Source organism: Rhinatrema bivittatum, chromosome 1 (genome assembly GCF_901001135.1).
Source record: "Rhinatrema bivittatum chromosome 1, aRhiBiv1.1, whole genome shotgun sequence".
Classification (NCBI taxonomy): domain Eukaryota; kingdom Metazoa; phylum Chordata; class Amphibia; order Gymnophiona; family Rhinatrematidae; genus Rhinatrema; species Rhinatrema bivittatum.
The window spans coordinates 653,778,573-653,797,627 of record NC_042615.1 but is presented as its reverse complement, the minus strand read 5'-3'; the positions used below and the strand labels follow the sequence as shown (position 1 = coordinate 653,797,627).

At 45.8% G+C, this 19,055-nt stretch overlaps 1 protein-coding gene across 4 annotated transcripts in view; it reads left to right on the top strand.

Annotated features, from left to right (window-relative positions):
• SLF1 (SMC5-SMC6 complex localization factor 1) overlaps nt 1-19,055 on the top strand; it is a 358,950-nt gene that overhangs the window by 165,619 nt on the left and 174,276 nt on the right. For all 4 annotated transcript variants that reach the window (XM_029573230.1, XM_029573211.1, XM_029573221.1 and 1 more), the window contains one exon: nt 14,247-14,418. In XM_029573230.1, coding sequence (XP_029429090.1) covers nt 14,247-14,418 — 172 coding nt within the window. The remainder of the gene's footprint in view (nt 1-14,246; nt 14,419-19,055) is intronic.

The following is a 19,055-nucleotide window of genomic DNA, read 5'->3' as shown; positions in this document are numbered from 1 at the left end:
ACACACACCAGGTTTTCAGAAACCACAACTGCCTCATCAGTCAGTTGTGGTAGAATCAGCACAGAAGAAAGCAAGGAAGCAAAAACCTCACTCATCTGCCCCTCCGGGAAAAGAACAGAAATTTCTGGATGGGTTAGGAAAAAAAGTCTTCCAGGGGTCCATGCTCGTGTCCCGCATTGCGGCATATCAATTATATATAACGCAATATCTAAGAAACTTGTGGAAACAAGTGTAAGACATAGATGACAATCTACCTCAACAGCAGCAAGTAACACTCAACGCCCTTATTAAAAAAGATCTTGAGTCAGGCAAGCACGAAGTTCGGGCAGCATATGACTCTTTTGAAACATCTGCACGTATGTCAGCTGCTTGAATCAGCGCAGGAAGATGGGCTTGGCTAAAGGCTTTGGATTTAAGATCAGAGGTACAGGAAAGACTAGCAGATGTCCCATGCTCCAGAGACAATCTCTTTGGAGAGAAGATTCAAGATCTTTATCACAATTGAAAGATCACCATGAGACACTCCGCCAGCTTTCCAAATTGCCATCAGACCAGCCATCCTAGGCGCGAAAACCCGCAAGAAGGGATACCAGAAAACTCTTCTATCGACCTCGTAGGTACTACCCACCTGCATCTAGCGTGCGTCCTTTCCGACCACTTCAAAGAGGACGTCCACGTCGTTCAAAACAAAGACTCAGCCACCCCTGCAAACAGGACCAGCATCCGGGTTTTGAAAAATTTCCAGAGAGCAGAAGCCTCTCCAACAATCCCAGACCCGACTTGCCTGTAGGAGGTCAGCTCCATTATTTCATACACCACTGGAGCCTCATCACCACAGATCAATGGGTGTTAGCCATCCTGAATCAGGGATACCATCTCAAATTCCAAATAATACCCCCGGATTCCCCATCCACTCCACTGTGGGCAGACAACGCAATAACATCTCAACTTCGGTTAGAACTCTCCACCCTGCTGATTACCAGGGCTGTCGAACCCATTCCCCGGTCAAAACAAGGCAGAGGGTTCTACTCCCGCTATTTCTTAATTCCAAAGAAAATAGGCGGTCTCCGTCCATATTAGACCTCCGCAATCTCAACAAATTTCTTTAAAAAGAAAAATTCCGGATGGTCTCCCTTGGAACCATCCTTCCCTTACTACATCAAGGAGATTGGCTCTGTTCTCTGGATCTTCAAGAAGCCTACGCTCACATACCCATTTCCCTACAACATTGAAAATATCTAAGATTCGTAGTGGGAGAAAAACATTTCCAATACCGAGTCCTACCATTCGGGCTAGCCTCAGCACCTCGGGTGTTCACAAAATGCCTGGCAGTAGCTGCTGCACATCTAAGAAAAAACAGCATTCATGTTTTTCCCTACCTAGACGATTGGCTAATCAGGAGTCCATCCAGACAGGGAACTCTCACTGCCTTGGAAAGCACCATAAGCCTGTTGCATTCCCTGGGATTCCTACTCAACTATCAAAAATCATATATTAACCCGTCTCAGCTCCTCACTTTCATCGGAGAAGACCTCGGCACCACAGTCGCAAAAGCTTTTCTTCCAAGCGACCGGTGCGAACAATCAAGTGAATCTGGCAAACTCTTTGACCAGCTGCAAGTTCACCTCTGCCCATCAATTTCTTATACTACTGGGCCACATGGCGTCTACAGTCAACGTGACCCCTACGGCGAAGTTAGCCATGAGAAGGACTCAATGGACTTTGAAATCTCAGTGGATCCAAGCTGTTCAGCCACTGTTGTCTCTAATATGAGTCACCCACCAGTTATGTCTCTCTCTCCACTGGTGGGCAAACCAGCCTGCCTTACAGGCTGGCCTACCATTCCAGCAACCAACTCCTCAGGTCATCTTGACCATGGGTGCATCCAACTTGGGATGGGGAGCTCACGTCAACAACCTTCAGATACATTGGTCTCCAAGAGAGAGGAAAGTTCCTCTTGTAGTACTTTCTGATATTAAGTCATTCTCTAAGCAAGGTCCATTGGCAATAAGGGGAGACATTCAATAGGTACAATCTGTGCTCTTTTCTTATTATGCTGAGGACCCATGCATTCACGGTTATACTGGGTCAACAGTTTACATAAAAACTCAGCCTGCCCCCGACAGGAAGCTCCTCTGGCACAGGTACTGTGACTGGACTATGGTCTCCATCATCCAGTCAGCAGACTTAGGTGGGCACAAGAGGCCTGCTGCTGACAAGACTTAGGGGCGGAGGTAAACACCTCCTTGGATGATAGAAGTATTACCTTGGCTCAACACTCATCTACCTCCTAGCTAAGGAGGATGGGTCTGGAGTAGTTATAAAGAGTTGCTGAAGCACTGCACATGTTTTTTCATCTGTCCATCCCTCCATCCTTTCTCTAAAGAGATTCCTTCCAGTTCATGGCACAACTGCAAGTCTTTCCTGGACCTAAGGTTGGAGGTCTGAGGCCCGCAGCCAGGCAAGTCTGTAAGGACCAATCCCCATGGCAGAAAATCTTGATGCCATTTTGAAAACATCAACAGTCAAGCTGACCATGTGTTTTCCACATTCCATACCATTGTCCACCAGTGACTGGAAGTTATTACTCTGCCTCTGAAGAACCTACTGCATCTTTCCACAGCTGCTTCAGGATGTTCTGCAATTACTGCCCATGAATTGCTAATAAGAAATTATGTGGGCCTTAGGTTTCTCAGGGAGCTATGCTTTTCTCCCAAAGAGCCAAGATTCTGGAGTTCTTGCTTTGGGGCCCCAAGAAATGAGTTCTGGTGCTCTTGACTCTCGAGAGTGGATTCAACCACCACAGACTGGAATAGTAATTGTCTCTTTTTGAATCTGGGAGTCTTTTGGATGAGGTATATCCCTTGTTCATAGGAGCCAGAGAGAGAGGGTCCTCCCTCATACTTCATCTATACCTCCTGAGGGATCTCATGCACTGGGAATGCCACAATCTCCTTAGAAGGCTCCATGAACTGAAGAATGTCCAGCATCTTATTCCTGGACTTATCCTCCTCCTGCAGAGATAATGGAACAGCCTTAGCCAGTCTCTGGATGAAGCAAGTGAAGAAGATGTCCTCAGGTGGGACTTCCTTCTTTTCTGCAAAGTAGAGTGGTCAGAAGGAAGACATGTTGATTCTGTAGGGAGATATCCCATGTTTAACCACTGAAAGCACCTAATATGAATCAGAGTAGCCAAAGTAGGAGGCAGATAAATATGCTGACTGACCCAAAAACACTGTCACAGCTAAAGAAAAGAAACTTTGCCCAAATGAGAACTTTAAACCAGAACAGCATGATATTTATCAAGATCTGCCTGTTTGTAAGCTCCTGTGTAAATAAAACCAAGGCAGAGGGACAATGCAGCAACTTAAGCTCATAAGCAGAAGTCACGAACCAGCCAAGGGAAGTCCAGAGGTCAGAGGGACTCCACTCTTAGATGAAGGGGGAGCATTCTGAAATGGAGAAAATGCTGACACTGGCATACAGCTTGGCATACAGATGTGGCAGGACCCTCACTCCCCAAAGAAAAAGAGGAGGGGGGAAAGACCTGCAATGTGGCAAAGAGCCTCCACCCACTACATGATTAATTGTGAGCTTATGCATATTTATTAGCTGGAAAGTGTAACATTGGAGGGCAAATATAGAGAGAAAAAAAAGAGCAGACCCGAAGCAGCCCAGTACCCCCTGTTATCGAAGAGGAAGAAGACTAGGTCTGGCCAGGAGACTAGAGAGAGGAGACACCCTGCCTAAGGTCAGATGGTAGTACAGAGTCTGAGGCAGGTGAAGAGCTGAGAGCAGCCTGGCAGATCGGCCAGTACCAGACCTGGAAGTAAGCCCTCAGACAGCCCGGCAGCTCTACCAGCACCAGACCAGGAAGCAAGCCTTTTCCCCTGCCCACATTCTGCAGATCTCCAGCCTGAGCCCGCTTCAGAGGTAAACAGGGAAATCACCTGAAGTTGGGAACAGGGGGGTAAGTAAGTTAGCCATAAGTATTAATATATTAGGCAAGCTAAGGTTTATGGCATGTTTGAAACCACCCATGGTTATCTTTAGGATAAACTGGTGCTTAGTGGGCAGGATGTTAGAGACATGAATTGTTATCGTCTAAATGCTAAATCCTGCAAAATCCGATAAATAAAAGTCTAATTCTGAGGAGAACCTGTTGTCTTTTTCTGAATGTAGAATCGTGAAGTGAAGTGGGAGGGGAACTGAAAGTGTCCTGTATCAGACAGGTCCCTGCACCCCTAAACTTACTTACAATTCCTCTTCTTTGGAGCCACCTTCAGATTGGTAGCTGTACTCCCAGGAACACTTGGGAGTGCGAACTCGACTGATATGCCAGGGACAAGAATACATATATAGACAAGACCATCGAAAAGGGAGCTCTTGTCTTTTAAGACCTAGACCCCCAAGGAACTTCTGCATCTCAGGGAAGTTCACCTCTCCCCCTCCCAATGGGCTGAAGATCACCATCAGTGTAGCCACCATCGATGCCGATTCCCCTCCAAGAACTGGTATTGGTACTGAGCTGCCTGGCAACTGTAGGACTTCCAGCGCCCAACTGGAAATCAGTTTGCATTGGCATTGATACGCTCAATGATGGAGCACTGATACTCTGCAATGCCTTATCCAGGGCCTGCTGGATCTTCCTGCCAACTCCTTCTCAAAGAGTGCAGATTCCAACACAGGTTAGGAGGCAGGAGAGATGGCTACATCTTCCTGGGAAACATGAGGTGTCTCCTGGAATGCATCAAAGACAAGCTCTCCTCTTTATGAGAATGCTTTGGGGGGATTCATAGCCACAGCCAGAATGTCATAAGAACATGCCATACTGGGTCAGACCAAGGGTCCATCAAGCCCAGCATCCTGTTTCCAACAGTGGCCAATCCAGGCCATAAGAACCTGGCAAGTACCCTAAAACTAAGTCTATTCCATGTTAGCATTGCTAATGGCAGTGGCTATTTTCTAAGTGAACTTAATAGCAGGTAATGGACTTCTCCTCCAAGAACTTATCCAATCCTTTTTTAAACACAGCTATACTAACTGCACTAACCACATCCTTTGGCAACAAATTCCAGAGTTTAATTGTGCGTTGAGTAAAAGAACTTTCTCCGATTATTTTTAAATGTGCCCCATGCTAACTTCATGGAGTGCCTCCTAGTCTTTCTACTATCCGAAGGAGTAAATAACCGATTCACATCTACCCGTTCTAGACCTTTCATAATTGTAAACATCTCTATCATATCCCCCCTCAGCCATCTCTTCTCCAAGCTGAAAAGTCCTAACCTCTTTAGTCTTTCCTCATAGGGGAGCTGTTCCATTCCTCTTATCATTTTGGTAGCCCTTCTCTGTACCTTCTCCATCGCAATTATATCTTTTTTGAGATGCGGCGACCAGAATTGTACACAGTATTCAAGGTGCGGTCTCGCCATGGAGCGATACAGAGGCATTATGACATTTTCCATTTTATTTACCATTCCCTTTCTAATAATTCCCAACATTATGTTTGCTTTTTTGACTGCTGCAGCACACTGAACCGACGATTTCAATGTGTTATCCACTATGACGCCTAGATCTCTTTCTTGGGTTGTACCACCTAATATGGAACCCAACATTATGTAATTATAGCATGGGTTATTTTTCCCTATATGCATCACCTTGCACTTATCCACATTAAATTTCATCTGCCATTTGGATGCCCAATTTTCTAGTCTCACAAGGTCTTCCGGCAATTTATCACAATCTGCTTGTGATTCAACTACTCTGAACAATTTTGTGTCATCTGTAAATTTGATTATCTCACTCGTCGTATTTCTTTCCAGATCATTTATAAATATATTGAAAAGTAAAGGTCCCAATACAGATCCCTGAGGCATTCCACTGTCTACTCCCTTCCACTGAGAAAATTATCCATTTAATCCTACTCTCTGTTTCCTGTCTTTTATCCAGTTTGCAATCCACGAAAGGATATCGCCACCTATCCCATGACTTTTTACTTTTCCTAGAAGCCTCTCATGAGGAACTTTGTCAAACGCCTTCTGAAAATCCAAGTATACTACATCTACCGGTTCACCTTTATCCACGTGTTTATTAACTCCTTCAAAAAAGTGAAGCAGATTTGTGAGGCAAGACTTGCCCTGGGTAAAGCCATGCTGACTTTGTTCCATTAAACCATGTCTTTCGATATGTTCTGTGATTTTGATGTTTAGAACACTTTCCACTATTTTTCCTGGCACTGAGTTCAGGCTAACCGGTCTGTAGTTTCCCGGATCGCCCCTGGAGCCCTTTTTAAATATTGGGGTTACATTTGCTATCCTCCAGTCTTTAGGTACAATGGATGATTTTAATGATAGGTTACAAATTTTTACTAATAGGTCTGAAATTTCATTTTTTAGTTCCTTCAGAACTCTGGGGTGTATACCATCCGGTCCTGGTGATTTACTACTCTTCAGTTTGCAATCAGGCCTACCACATCTTCTAGGTTCACCGTGATTTGATTCAGTCCATCTGAATCATTACCCATGAAAACCTTCTCCATTACGGGTACCTCCCCAACATCCTCTTTAGTAAACACCGAAGCAAAGAAATCATTTAATCTTTCCGCGATGGCCTTATCTTCTCTAAGTGCCCCTTTAACCCCTCGATCATCTAATGGTCCAACTGATTCCCTCACAGGCTTTCTGCTTCAGATATATTTTAAAAACATTTTACTGTGAGTTTTTGCCTCTACAGCCAACTTCTTTTCAAATTCTCTCTTAGCCTGTCTTGTCAATGTCTTACATTTAACTTGCCAATGTTTATGCTTTATCCTATTTTCCTCTGTTGGATCTTTCTTCCAATTTTTGAATGAAGATCTTTTGGCTAAATTAGCTTCTTTCACCTCCCCTTTTAACCATGCCGGTAATCGTTTGCCTTCTTTCCACCTTTCTTAATGTGTGGAATACATCTAGACTGTGCTTCTAGAATGGTATTTTTTAACAATGACCACGCCTCTTGGACATTTTTTACTTTTGTAGCTGCTCCTTTCAGGTTTTTTCTAACAATTTTTTTCATTTTATCAAAGTTTCCTTTTTGAAAGTTTAGCACGAGAGCCTTGGATTTGCACACTGTTCCTCTTCCAGTCATTAAATCAAATTTGATCATATTATGATCACTATTGCCAAGTGGCCCCACCACCGTTACCTTTCTCACCAAGTCCTGTGCTCCACTGAGAATTAGATCTAAAATTGCTCCCTCTCTCGTCGGTTCCTGAACCAATTGCTCCATAAAGCTATCATTTATTCCATCCAGGAACGTTATCTCTCTAGCATGTCCCGATGATACATTTACCCAGTCAGTATTGGGGTAATTGAAGTCTCCCATTATTACTGCACTACCAATTTGGTTAGCTTCTCTAATTTCTCTTAGCATGTCTCTGCTACTGTAATTGCACATTGACAGAAACTGATGCTGATGAACATAAGAACATAAGAAATTGCCATGCTGGGTCAGACCAAGGGTCCATCAAGCCCAGCATCCTGTTTCCAACAGCGGCCAAAACCAGGCCACAAGAACCTGGCAATTACCCAAACACTAAGAAGATCCCATGCTACTGATGCAATTAATAGCAGTGGCTATTCCCTAAGATGCTTCTTAGCCTTCACTTAGCATCAAAACTCCTTGATACCGGAACAAAGAGGCTGAATCCTTTGCTTTCTTTGAATGGGAAATTACAGATGACAGTGTCTGATGTCAAGGGAGTTTGATGCCCTCTTGATGCCGATGTGCCACTAGCATCCAATGCAGCTCCTGGATCTTAATGTCAGTGTCTCTGATGCCAATTCCAATGGGCCGGTCTCAGGGTGCTCAAAGTACTTTCTATAAAGTCAAGCTGCGAAATGCGCCCCCTAGGATTCATGGTCACACAAGGACAAGGTACAGGAAAGTTATGATACAGACCTTCAAATAACTGAAATGTTTTAATGATGCATGAACTTCGAACCTTTCCCATTGGAAAGGAAAAAGTAGAACTAGGGGTCACGAATTGAAACTTCGGGGGGGGGTAATGACTCAGAACCAACATCAGGAAATATTTCTTCACGGAGAGGGTGGTGGATTCCTGGAATGCCTTTCCAAAGGAGGTAGTGAAGACAAAAAAAGTCAAAAAATTAAAAGCCATGGGATAATTATTGTGGGTCCCTAAAGGCTAAAGAATAGAAAGGAAGAAAAGAGTGCATGGGGGTAATCCGCTTGGTGTGAAAGTTGTATTGTAAACCCTGATTTTAACACAGGAAAAAGATGTTTCAGACTAGCGTAAACACAGAGATTACAACCGTCAACCAATAAGCCTTGATAATTTTAATGCAACTATATCATCACTCTCCACTTTGATGACTTCGGGGGTGGGAATGGATTCAGACGGCAACAAACATGGGCCCTCACTTTTACAGTCTGTAATTCTGATATTCAGACATAAGGGAAAAAGCACCGGACTGCTTCTACGGCCAAGTACAAAAGCAAAGCAAGTCAGCATTGCCTAAATTTTCAGGAAGGCTTCTCTCTCTGTTAAAAAAAAAAAAAATGTTGCTAGAAGTAATTTTTTATGGGTTTGACAGTTGCTTGTAAATATTGCTACCCTTATCAAAAGCAATGGAAACCCCGTTAAGAGAAACTTAGGGGTGACCTACATGGCAAGGCATATATTATCATAAGAAGCTTGCTGAGCAGACTGGTTGAACCATTGGTCCTTTTCTGCAGTCATTACTATGTTACTATATATATGTTAGTGCCTGCAGCTTACTGATTCTGTGAGTTGCAGTGATTGCTACCAAAAATATGACTTTCCAGGTCAAGTACTTCAGCTCACATTAGTTTATAGGTTCAAAGGGAACTTTCATCAACTGAGTGAATACCTCACTGAGGTCCCATGACATACTTGGAGGCTTGATGTGAGATTTCAAGAGAAGCAAGCCTTGTATGAAATGGACAACTAGAGGCTGTACAGAGATGGGTTTACCTTCTTCATCGTGATGCTAAATGCCATCTGCACTGAGGTTAATCATAACTGAGTTGTTCTTAAGACCTGACTCAGAGAGATGTAGAAGATAATCGAGGAATTTGTGTGTGGAGCCAGGAGAAATGATATAGAGACTTTCACTAACACTACAAGGCAAATCTTCACATTAAACCATAGGATTTCCTTCAGAAGAATATGACACATATCCTCAGGAAGATCCAGGGGTTGCAGGGCTACCTTTTTAAATTGTAGCTGTTAAGGACCAATGATTCATATGGGGAAGGTGCAACAGCCCCCAATCTTGAGTGATGAATTTTGGGGAATTCCTCAGCCTGATTGGATTCCTGATGGACATCTCCTGCAGGAGTAGAAACTGAATCTCTCTTGGCCAATAGGCATTTTTGAGAATCATCATCCACGGGTCTCTTCTGAACTTAAACAAGGTCTTTGCCACTGGAGAAAATGGAACATACATGTATTGTAAACCCTGATTTTAATGCAGGACAAAGGTGTTTCAGACTAGTTTGCCTCAAGTTCTCCTGGAGCAGAAAAGCAGGACCTTTCTGTTCAGCGGGAATGCAGAGCTACCATGGGTGGGCCTCATTCATGGAATATATGGCTTGCTATCTCCCTGCCCAGGGACCATTCGTGGGATTCAGGACCTGTCTGCTAGGACATGTTCCTTGCCCTCCAAGTACATGACTCCAGTAACATTCCCTTGACCCAAGAGGTATGATCCTAATTCTTCCTAATTGTTCATGTTGAATATTGTTACTCTCTCCTGGGTGCAGAGTCCATCTCAGGAGCATAGGTAGTCAGGACAATTTACACTGGAGAAATCCAGAAGGTATTCCATGGTCAGATTACAATGAATTGGCCACAAGGACAGGAAATCCTTCAGAGACAGGTGATGTAGATGCTGTCCAGAAGATCTTGAGTGGCTTAATGCTATTGCAACCTGGGGGTCTAATGGGTTCTTCTCATGTGATGATGTACAAAGGATTAACATGGACCAACAACCTCAACTTCTGCTGAATCACTATTATCCTTTCCACTATGGATATCAATGTGTTAATCCTCTGGTGTAGAAGGAAAGCTCTTATCCAACTCCTGTCTATCAGTGCCCCTATAAATTTCAATTGAGATGACGGCCTAAAGTAGGATTTGGGGTAGTTTATGATGAACCCTAGCAACTCCAACACTGAATGGAAAAGGTCTGAAGCATTGTACAGTGGATGTTAATCTTAGCCACCCCTTCCTTAACCTTATCTCTGAAAAGACTCTTCCCATTGCAAAGCACTCCATAAAGCCTTTCCTGAACATCCTTTTACCTATCCAAATTGGGGGGGGGAAACGAAGCAGGACTAGAGACCAAGCAAACAAAACTAAGATGCCCAAAAAAAGCGGAACTTAGCAGCGCACCCCTTTGCCACATGGCTGCAGGTGGCAGCACACTGCTGAACGTCTCCTTTTGAAGCACAAGCAGGCATCTCTTGCTGACATCAGGGCCGCACCTCCAGGGGAAACAGCCACGATGTTTCAGGCCAGAGTTGGGTAACGCAACTAAAGAGGAAGTCTTTCACTTCCCACTGTTCCACCACTGGGCATCTCCTTTTGAAGCACAAGCAGGCGCCTCTTGCTGACTTCAGGGCCGCACCTCTGGGAGAAACAGTTGTGATGTTCCAGATCAGAGTTGGGCAGTGCAGTTATGGAGGAAGTCCTTCACGTCCCCTTCCGTACACCAGGTTTTGAGCCACATGCTGAAGTAGTTTTCTTCTTCTTTTCCTTGAACAGGCAATACCTCAGAGAAAGCTAAGGTCTTTACCAAGTGTTTAAGACCCTTTCCAAGATTCTTACCAACTAGGTAAGGATACACCTCAAAGCAGTGATACCTATCACCAACATGTAGAATGTAGACCCATCTCTGTACAGCCTTTGGTTGTCCAATTTATGTAAGGCTAACTTAGTTAGAAATCTCCCAGTGCTCTGTCTTGGAATTTTAATTTGGTACTGACCCAGCTGATGAAAACTCCCTTTGAGCCAACTGACTCCTGTGAGCAGAGGTACCTGACCTGTGTAACCCCTGTGCTGGTTGTACCAGAGGTCACATCTCACTTACAGGTTTAGGTGATAAACTTCCCATACTGCTAGTGTCTTAAACATCTGGATTCCCTACGGGAGGGGGAATAACTTCCATGGCGCTTCACACTGCAACACTTAAGTCCCAGGTCACTTTGCAGTAAAAAGCAAACTGGAAACTGACTTTGGTTTCCAACAATACTTTTACTGATATTAGAAGAAAATGTTTTTTACATCACTTTAGTTCAATAGTGAAGTTACAAGTGCTTTTAAATAAACTTGTGACTTCTTACAATCTTGTTTAAGGTTTAGATGGTAAAGTTAATTGATTCAGTCTTATTCTAATGTTTTTCCTATCCCACTGGTTTAGGACAAGCTTTATACTTCCCTCCCAATGTAGGTAAAATAATAAAGATGTAATTCAATTTAGATGTTTCTTCAAAAACAGTCTTTTTATCTCCTACCTCTCCATGTAGTCGTCTTACACTTTGTTCTCCTCGCAGTACCTGAATGGCACAAGTTATTGTCCTCTTCATTCAAAATCTTTAATCATGATCCTGGGTCCTATGGAAGTCCATTCCAACTCCTTTCTCCCCTCTCTTTCTCCTCTGGAATCATCCCTCTTCTGGATACTGATAATCCACAGGTTTCTTTTCAGTGAAGAAACCTCTCCCTTTGTTAGAGCAGCAAAGAAAATAGCTGACCAGAGTCCCTGGTTATTGGGTATTCAGAACTCAAATAATCAATATTAAAAAATAGGAAAAGAGGATAGGGAGGGTGGACAGAAACTACCATCCAAAAATAAGCTCCATGGAGGCATGAAATCGTAAGCCAACAGAAAAATCAGAGGACAGCTGAGGCATGCTGCTCCTGAGAAAACAAAAAAGAAAATCCACAACATGAGATAGTGGTCTGACTTTAAATACCAGAGGAACCAACCAAATACTCTCTTCCACATAGGAGAGCTATATACCCACACTATCATTATTATGTTTCCTCCCAAAATAAAAGTGATTTGATCCTACATCTTTTCCTAGTAGGGATCCAATGGATCTTTATATCTGGGAAATCATACTTTTGATAGCAGTGACATTGGAACACAGAGTCTCTGCGCTCCAAGCTCTATGATTTATCCACGCTTATACCAAGTTTTTCCTTATAGAGTGGTTCTGCACACACATCTTAAGTTTCTGCCTAAGAAAGTATCAGACCTTCATCCCTCCAAACTTAACCAACACGAATGAAAACTGAAACAGTTGGGACAGCAAGAGAGCCTTGGCCTTCTATCTGGAGTGGACTGAAGCCCATAAAAATTCTACCCAACTTTGTGTTTCTTTTGATACCAATAAATCTGGGATTGCCATTACCAAACACACACTTTCTAATTGGCTAGTAGATTCCATCTCCTTCTGTTTGCCCAGGCGGGCCTGAATCTGGTGGATCATATCAAGGCTCATAGCATCAGAGCCATAACAGCTTCGGTAGCTCACCTATTGTCGGTCTCCATGGAGGAGATCTGCAAGGCTGCAACATGAAGTTCTTCCACAATTCATATTGTATTATTGTTGGACAGAGACTCCTGACTTGACAGTAGGTTTGGACAGTGTGTCCTGCGGAATCTTTTTGAGGTATAGAACCAACTCCATCCCTTGCAGAGCCTGTTTTTATTCCAGGCCACCCCTATAAAAGACAAATATACAGAGAAAAGGCATATTTCCACCAAAAAGTTGTTGATGTTGCTTGTTGACACTATTTTGGGTTTTCCCCCTTTTTTTGTTTAAGGCAGTCTGTAGATAGGCATTCCCTACTTGTGAGGATTGCCATCCTTCTTGTTCTCAGAAAAAGCAGAGTTGCTTACCTTTAACTGGTGTTTTCCAAAGACAGCTGGATGTCAATTCTCATGAAACCTGCCCACCTCCTTTTGGAGTTGGCTTTTCAAAGTATACGCTAAGGAATTATATTGAAGGGGTCCCTGTGTGGACATGTGACAGTTTGGCATGCTACCCATGTCCAATGGGCATGATCAGAGTTCTGGTACTGTGAGATAAAAATTCCGTGCCAGGCTCCATCTGATGATGTCACCCACTTGTGAGGATTGACATTCTGCTGTCGTCTGAGAACATCTGTTATAGGTAAGTAACTCTGCTGAACAGATCGGTTCATCCTGGAACAAATATTTTAAAAGTATTCATCACAGGTGTGGGACATTTCGAGGTTCCAAAGGCATGAACTGGCAGCTACCAGCAGCACCCTAGCAACAGTAGGAGATAGCTGGCATTCAACCAATTAATATGCATAAGAGATTTATCTGCACCATTTTCATTGTCTTCAAATCTATCTCATGCATATTTATTATGGATATCTTGAAAATTTGAGTGGCTAGTTGTGTCTCAAAGAGGGGGTTGAGAACCACTGGTCTAAATGGAAACAATGTTATTTCAAGCCGGGTTATCAAGCATGTTTAGGGACCTTTGTTTTCAGTTTTTATTTTCCCTGGGAATTTCAATGTTAAACAAAAAATCTGTGGATAAATGATTTTTCAACTGATTTTTCTCCTGACCTTTTCTTATAACATTGAAATTCCCAGGAAAAAATAAAATGGAAACTGAAAAACGAAGGATGCGAAGTATCTTGCAAATATAATCAAGTTGACATAATATTTTATAAACAGGCCTATCCCAACGCCTCTCAACCCTAGCATTTGACTTCTCCTCAACACTCATTATTTCCCTCTCCCTAGTACAGTGTCCCCCCGCCCCCCTACACACCCTCCCTCCCTCACCACCCCATCCATTTTATGGCTTCCTGATATTCAGTCACCACCTCTCCTTCCCATCGCCACCACCTGCCCCCTTGTACAGTTCCTACCCCACCCCGCCTCCCCTATGCGCTTCATCCCCACCCCGCGCTACCCCCCACTCTGTCGCCTCTTGTATATAATTAATTTATGTCCAACCTGGTTAACCACATGTAATCTCATTTAATAACTGTGGCGCCCGTTGGCTCTACAGTAAAGTTGTCACCTTTTAACTTCCTATCCTTCCTCCATCTATCATTGTAATTTCCTTTCTCAGTTGTCTGTAAACCGACATGATGTTTTTTTTTACGAATGCCGGTATATAAAAGTTATAAATAAATAAATAAATAAATAAATCTTCATCTTTTCTGTTAGGTTATGTGAATGGGCAAATTCTCACTTTCTGGAAGATAAACCACAGCCAGCAGCCGTTCTTGTGAAGATGTTTTGGTCTGAAAGTAAGGCGTCAATACTTTTTACTAAATCAATGAACGCATTAGTAGACTGGGTCATCTATTTCCATAAAGAAAAATCCAAAACAGATGATGTAAGTAAGCTTATTTTTTTGTGATATGATATTCATTGTTAATCAAAGCAGAAATTATTCTCTCTGTTTTTGTTTACACAGAAAAGAATAATATAGTAAAAACTAGATTTACCCAAATACAGGAACTGGAAAACTTTTGGGCAGAAAGATAACTGATTAAATAAAAAATAATCACATCTTATGCTAAGAATATGTACCACAGAGATCCTGTATATTTTAGGAAAAATGAATAAACCTCTATATAAAGATTTTTAGGTTGGCCTTCACTTGAAATGGTATCAAACCGTATCATCTTCATTTAGAATATACTTAAACCTTATTATTCCCTTTTGGGATATGCAGTTTTTTTTTTTAATTTTCATTTTGATTCTTCACATTAAAAATACACTTGATAAAACAAATTCTGTACATTAAAAATATCTAGCAATTAAATTATTCTTTGTGGACAAGCCAGACTAATTGCAGCCTTAAATAAATCAGTCCTCTTTTATATCTTCAAAAATATAGAAAAAAAACCCTCAGACCTCCCTTAGGCTCATTACGTAGAAATTTATCAGACTTTTCCCTGTACGTACCAGGATCATTCCAGACGGTGGGTTATGTCCCCCGTCCAGCAGATGGAGTCAGAACAAAAACTCTCAGGGGAGGTCCCATATAACCACGCCTCCCCTGTCTCAATTCTCAGTATAGTTCTGACTCCAGCAGATGTGAGCAGGGGACACTGAGGTCCCCAGCACTTGGCCTTAGGGTCTTAGGCTTTTCTGTTATTTTCTTTATGAGGGATCAAATACTGTTTAAAATTATTAATTGGTTAGAGATTGAGCTCACTTAAAAAGTTAAAGACAGGGAAGAGCTTGCTTTCCCTAATTAGCAGTGACTTGCTGACAGACTGCTTTCCGTTTTTTTTCTGTCATTTCCTGCCTCCTCCCGTTTGTTCCTTTCACAGGGCTGGAGGTAAGTGCTTATTTTTGTTCTAGGTCGCCGGGGGATCCTCCGTGTCACGGCGTTCAGGTCCGAGGGTGCAAATCGGTGGAGCCGATCCCTCTCCTCCTGCCCGCGTTTTGTTTGACCCCGCCTCTGTGGTGTGAGGAGCCTCCCGACCCATGGCCCCGCGAAGTCACATTCCCCGGGGCCGCCTGCCGTCGGGAAGTCTCATTCCCCAACGGTCTCTTCGGGTCGGTGGGTGGGGAACCGGGCCGGGCCCGCATTCTCTCCGTTCCGGCTTGACTGCTGCTAGTTTCGCGTGCGTTAGCTGCCCCTCCCTTCATCGATGCAGTGGCCGGCGAGTTGTGAAGGCGGTGGTGGACAGGGAGATCCCCTGTTGTTACCTTGGCCGCGCGGGGCGCGGCGGCGCGGCGTGTGGGAGGGGCTGTCCGGGGTCCGGGGAGCCACGAGAAGGATTCAGCGGCATCGGCAGCGCGATCGGGTAAGGATCGCGGCGTTTCTCTCCAGCACACAAGCCAGCTTCTTCGCGCGACTAGGAGAACCAATTCTCACGCGATTCAGAGTTCTGGCCACGCCCCCCTGACGTCAGACGCCGGCTGAGGCACCTCTGCGCGGGAAACTTGACTATTTAAAGGGAGCAGTTCCTCTGATTCACTGCTTCGGCCACGATTGTTCTCTGAGCTTTCGTCTGGGGATTTGCCTTGGTTTCTGCCTATTGATTGTTGCCTGACTCGGACTGTGTACTGGATTTCGCTGCCTACTGCCTGCCTTTGGATTATCTGCTTCTGGTTCCTGATTGTCTGCCGCCTGCCCTGACTCGGACTGTGTACTGGATTTCGCTGCCTACTGCCTGCCTTTGGATTATCTGCTTCTGGTTCCTGATTGTCTGCCGCCTGCCCTGACTCGGACTGTGTACTGGATTTCGCTGCCTACTGCCTGCCTTTGGATTATCTGCTTCTGGTTCCTGATGGTCTGCCGCCTGCCCTGACTCGGACTGTGTACTGGATTTCGCTGCCTGCTGCCTGCCTTTGGATTATCTGCTTCTGGTTCCTGATTGTCTGCCGCCTGCCCTGACTCGGACTGTGTATTACCGGTGTCACCTCCAGGTAAGCGGTCTAGCCCGCGGTTCCACTAATATCTACGTGGTTAGCATAACACCTGTCCCGAGAAGGACATCGCGCCAGTGTTTCTTCGGGAGGGGAGGACAGCCCCCCCCTCCCCCCCGGGGGAGGCCGAGTGGCTGCAGGACCGCGTGGGCAGAAAGCGGCAGGCCCTGTTTCCGCGGAGCGCGGGAATAGCGGCCATCTTGTTTACAGATTCAAACGCCTGTTTCTCAGACGACGATGCAGAGGCCCAAATTTCGGCAACCCTGCCGTTTCCAGATGCCGGAGTCCAGCCTGTCAGGCAGCTTGGAGAGCACTCGGGTGATTTTTTCCCTGGTGTCCCTGCTTTCTCCCCGGAGTTCATAGTCCTGATGCACAGGGCTTTTGTACATAGCAGGGACACTCTAATGGGAGGAGGGGGTCCTCCTCCCGCTAAGCTGGCATGCCCAACCCCCTCCCTGGGGGATCTTTTTCTTCAGGATAGCATTCCACCTTCGGGGGGAGGTCCGGGACCCTCTCGGGGATCCCCTGCTACCCTGACAGCGCCGCAGCCAACAGGGGGAGGAGACCCTCTCCTGGATCCGCTCACCGAGGACCCCACCCTGGCAGCCCAGGTTGAGGGCGATGATCCCAGAGTTCTCCGAATTTTTCAGGCAGGGGAATTAGATGATCTCATACCACACATTCTACAGGAGATGGATATAGACCCTCCTCCGGATCCGGTGGCACCAGATCCCACTCCTGGCGGGCCTTCGCCCACTGGCAAAGGCCTTTCCCACTCACCACACTATTCTACAGCTAATTGCCAGAGAGTGGGATACCCCGGAGGCCAATCTTAGGGTTGGCAGAGCCATGGAAAAATTGTATCCTCTCCCGTCGGATTTCTTAGAGCTGCTCCGCATCCCCGCAGTGGATTCGGCGGTCTCAGCGGTGACAAAACATACGACCATCCCCGTCACAGGCGGGACGGCATTGAACGATATTCAGGATCGGAAGTTAGAAGTGTACCTGAAGCGGGTATTCGAGGTCTCTGCGCTGGGCATGCGGGCTGCTATTTGCAGTTTGCTAGCGCAGCGAGCGGGTCTCCGGTGGGTACAACAGCTGCTCACTTCACAGACCCTACCGGACGCTGAGGCCCAGCAGGCGGACAGGTTGGAGGCCGTGGTCGCCTACGGAGCGGATGCCTTGTATGATCTTCTCAGAGTACAAGCGCGGGCCATGGTGGCAGCGGTGTCGGCCCATCGCCTCCTCTGGCTAAGGAACTGGTCGGCTGATGCTTCCTCCAAGACCCGACTGGGGTCTCTCCCTTTCAAGGGCAAGTACCTGTTTGGGGAAGACCTGGATCAGATCATTAAGTCACTCAACGAAAATGCGGTCCATAAGTTGCCGAAAGATCGACCATGCCCTTACAGATCTTTCAATACCAACAGAAACCGGTACCGAAATCAGCGAAAGGTACGCTCCACGAGACAGCAACCACCTCGGACCCCTTCTTCTCGCTCGCACACTTGGAACTGGTCCTTTCGGGGCCATCGGCCCGGTAAGGACGGACATGGTACGGGCACCTCTCTGAAGTTGGCCCAATGATGCCAGGGGGACCCACGGGTCGATTCCCCGGTTGGGGGGTCGAATTGCGCTCTTCTACGAAGCGTGGGTCCAAATCACCTCAGATCAATGGGTTCTAAGTATTCTAAGACAAGGCTACGCGTTGGAATTTGTGCACACACCTCCAGACAGGTTCCTGTTCTCCCCCTGCGGGTCCCTTCTCAAGCGGCAGGCCATTCGGCAGGCCCTAGATCGTCTCCTTGCATTGGGAGCGATAGTGCCGGTGGCGGCCTCCGAATTGGGTTGGGGCCACTATTCCATCTATTTTGTAGTTCCCAAAAAGGAAGGGACTTTCCGACCCATTCTGGATCTCAAGACCGTCAACAACTCCCTCAGGGTTCCCCGTTTCCGCATGGAGATGCTCCGTTCGGTGCTGGCGACGGTACACCCGGGGGAGTTTTTGGCCTCACTGGATCTTACGGATGCGTACCTACATTTTCCGATCCACAAGGCCCACCAGCGGGTACCTTCGCTTCAAGATTCTGGGACAGCATTTTCAGTTCCGGGCCCTACCCTTTGGCCTGGCCACGGCCCCAGGGGTATTCACAAAGATCATGGTGGTAGTGGCGGCGGCTCTCCAAAGGGAAGGAATCCTGGTACATCCTTACCTGGACGTCTGGCTCATCCGGGCAAAATCGCGAATGCAGGGGGTACAGGCGGTCGACAGGGTAATACAGCTTCTCAATTCCCTGGGGTGGATCGTCAACTTCGCAAAGAGCAGGCTGCATCCGTCTCAGGCGCTGGACTTCCTGGGAGCTCATTTCGACACGAGAGCAGCTATGGTGTTCCTCAGCCCAGAGAAAGCGCAGGCTCTACGCGAGCAGATCCTCAGATTCATGGCTCTCGAGGTCCCGACGGCGTGAGACTATCTTCAGGTCTTGGGAACCATGGCCTCCACCATCGACCTGGTGCCGTGGGCCTTTGCCCACCTGCGACCCCTCCAGAGAGCTTTGCTTTCCCGTTGGAAGCCTGTGTCTCGGGATT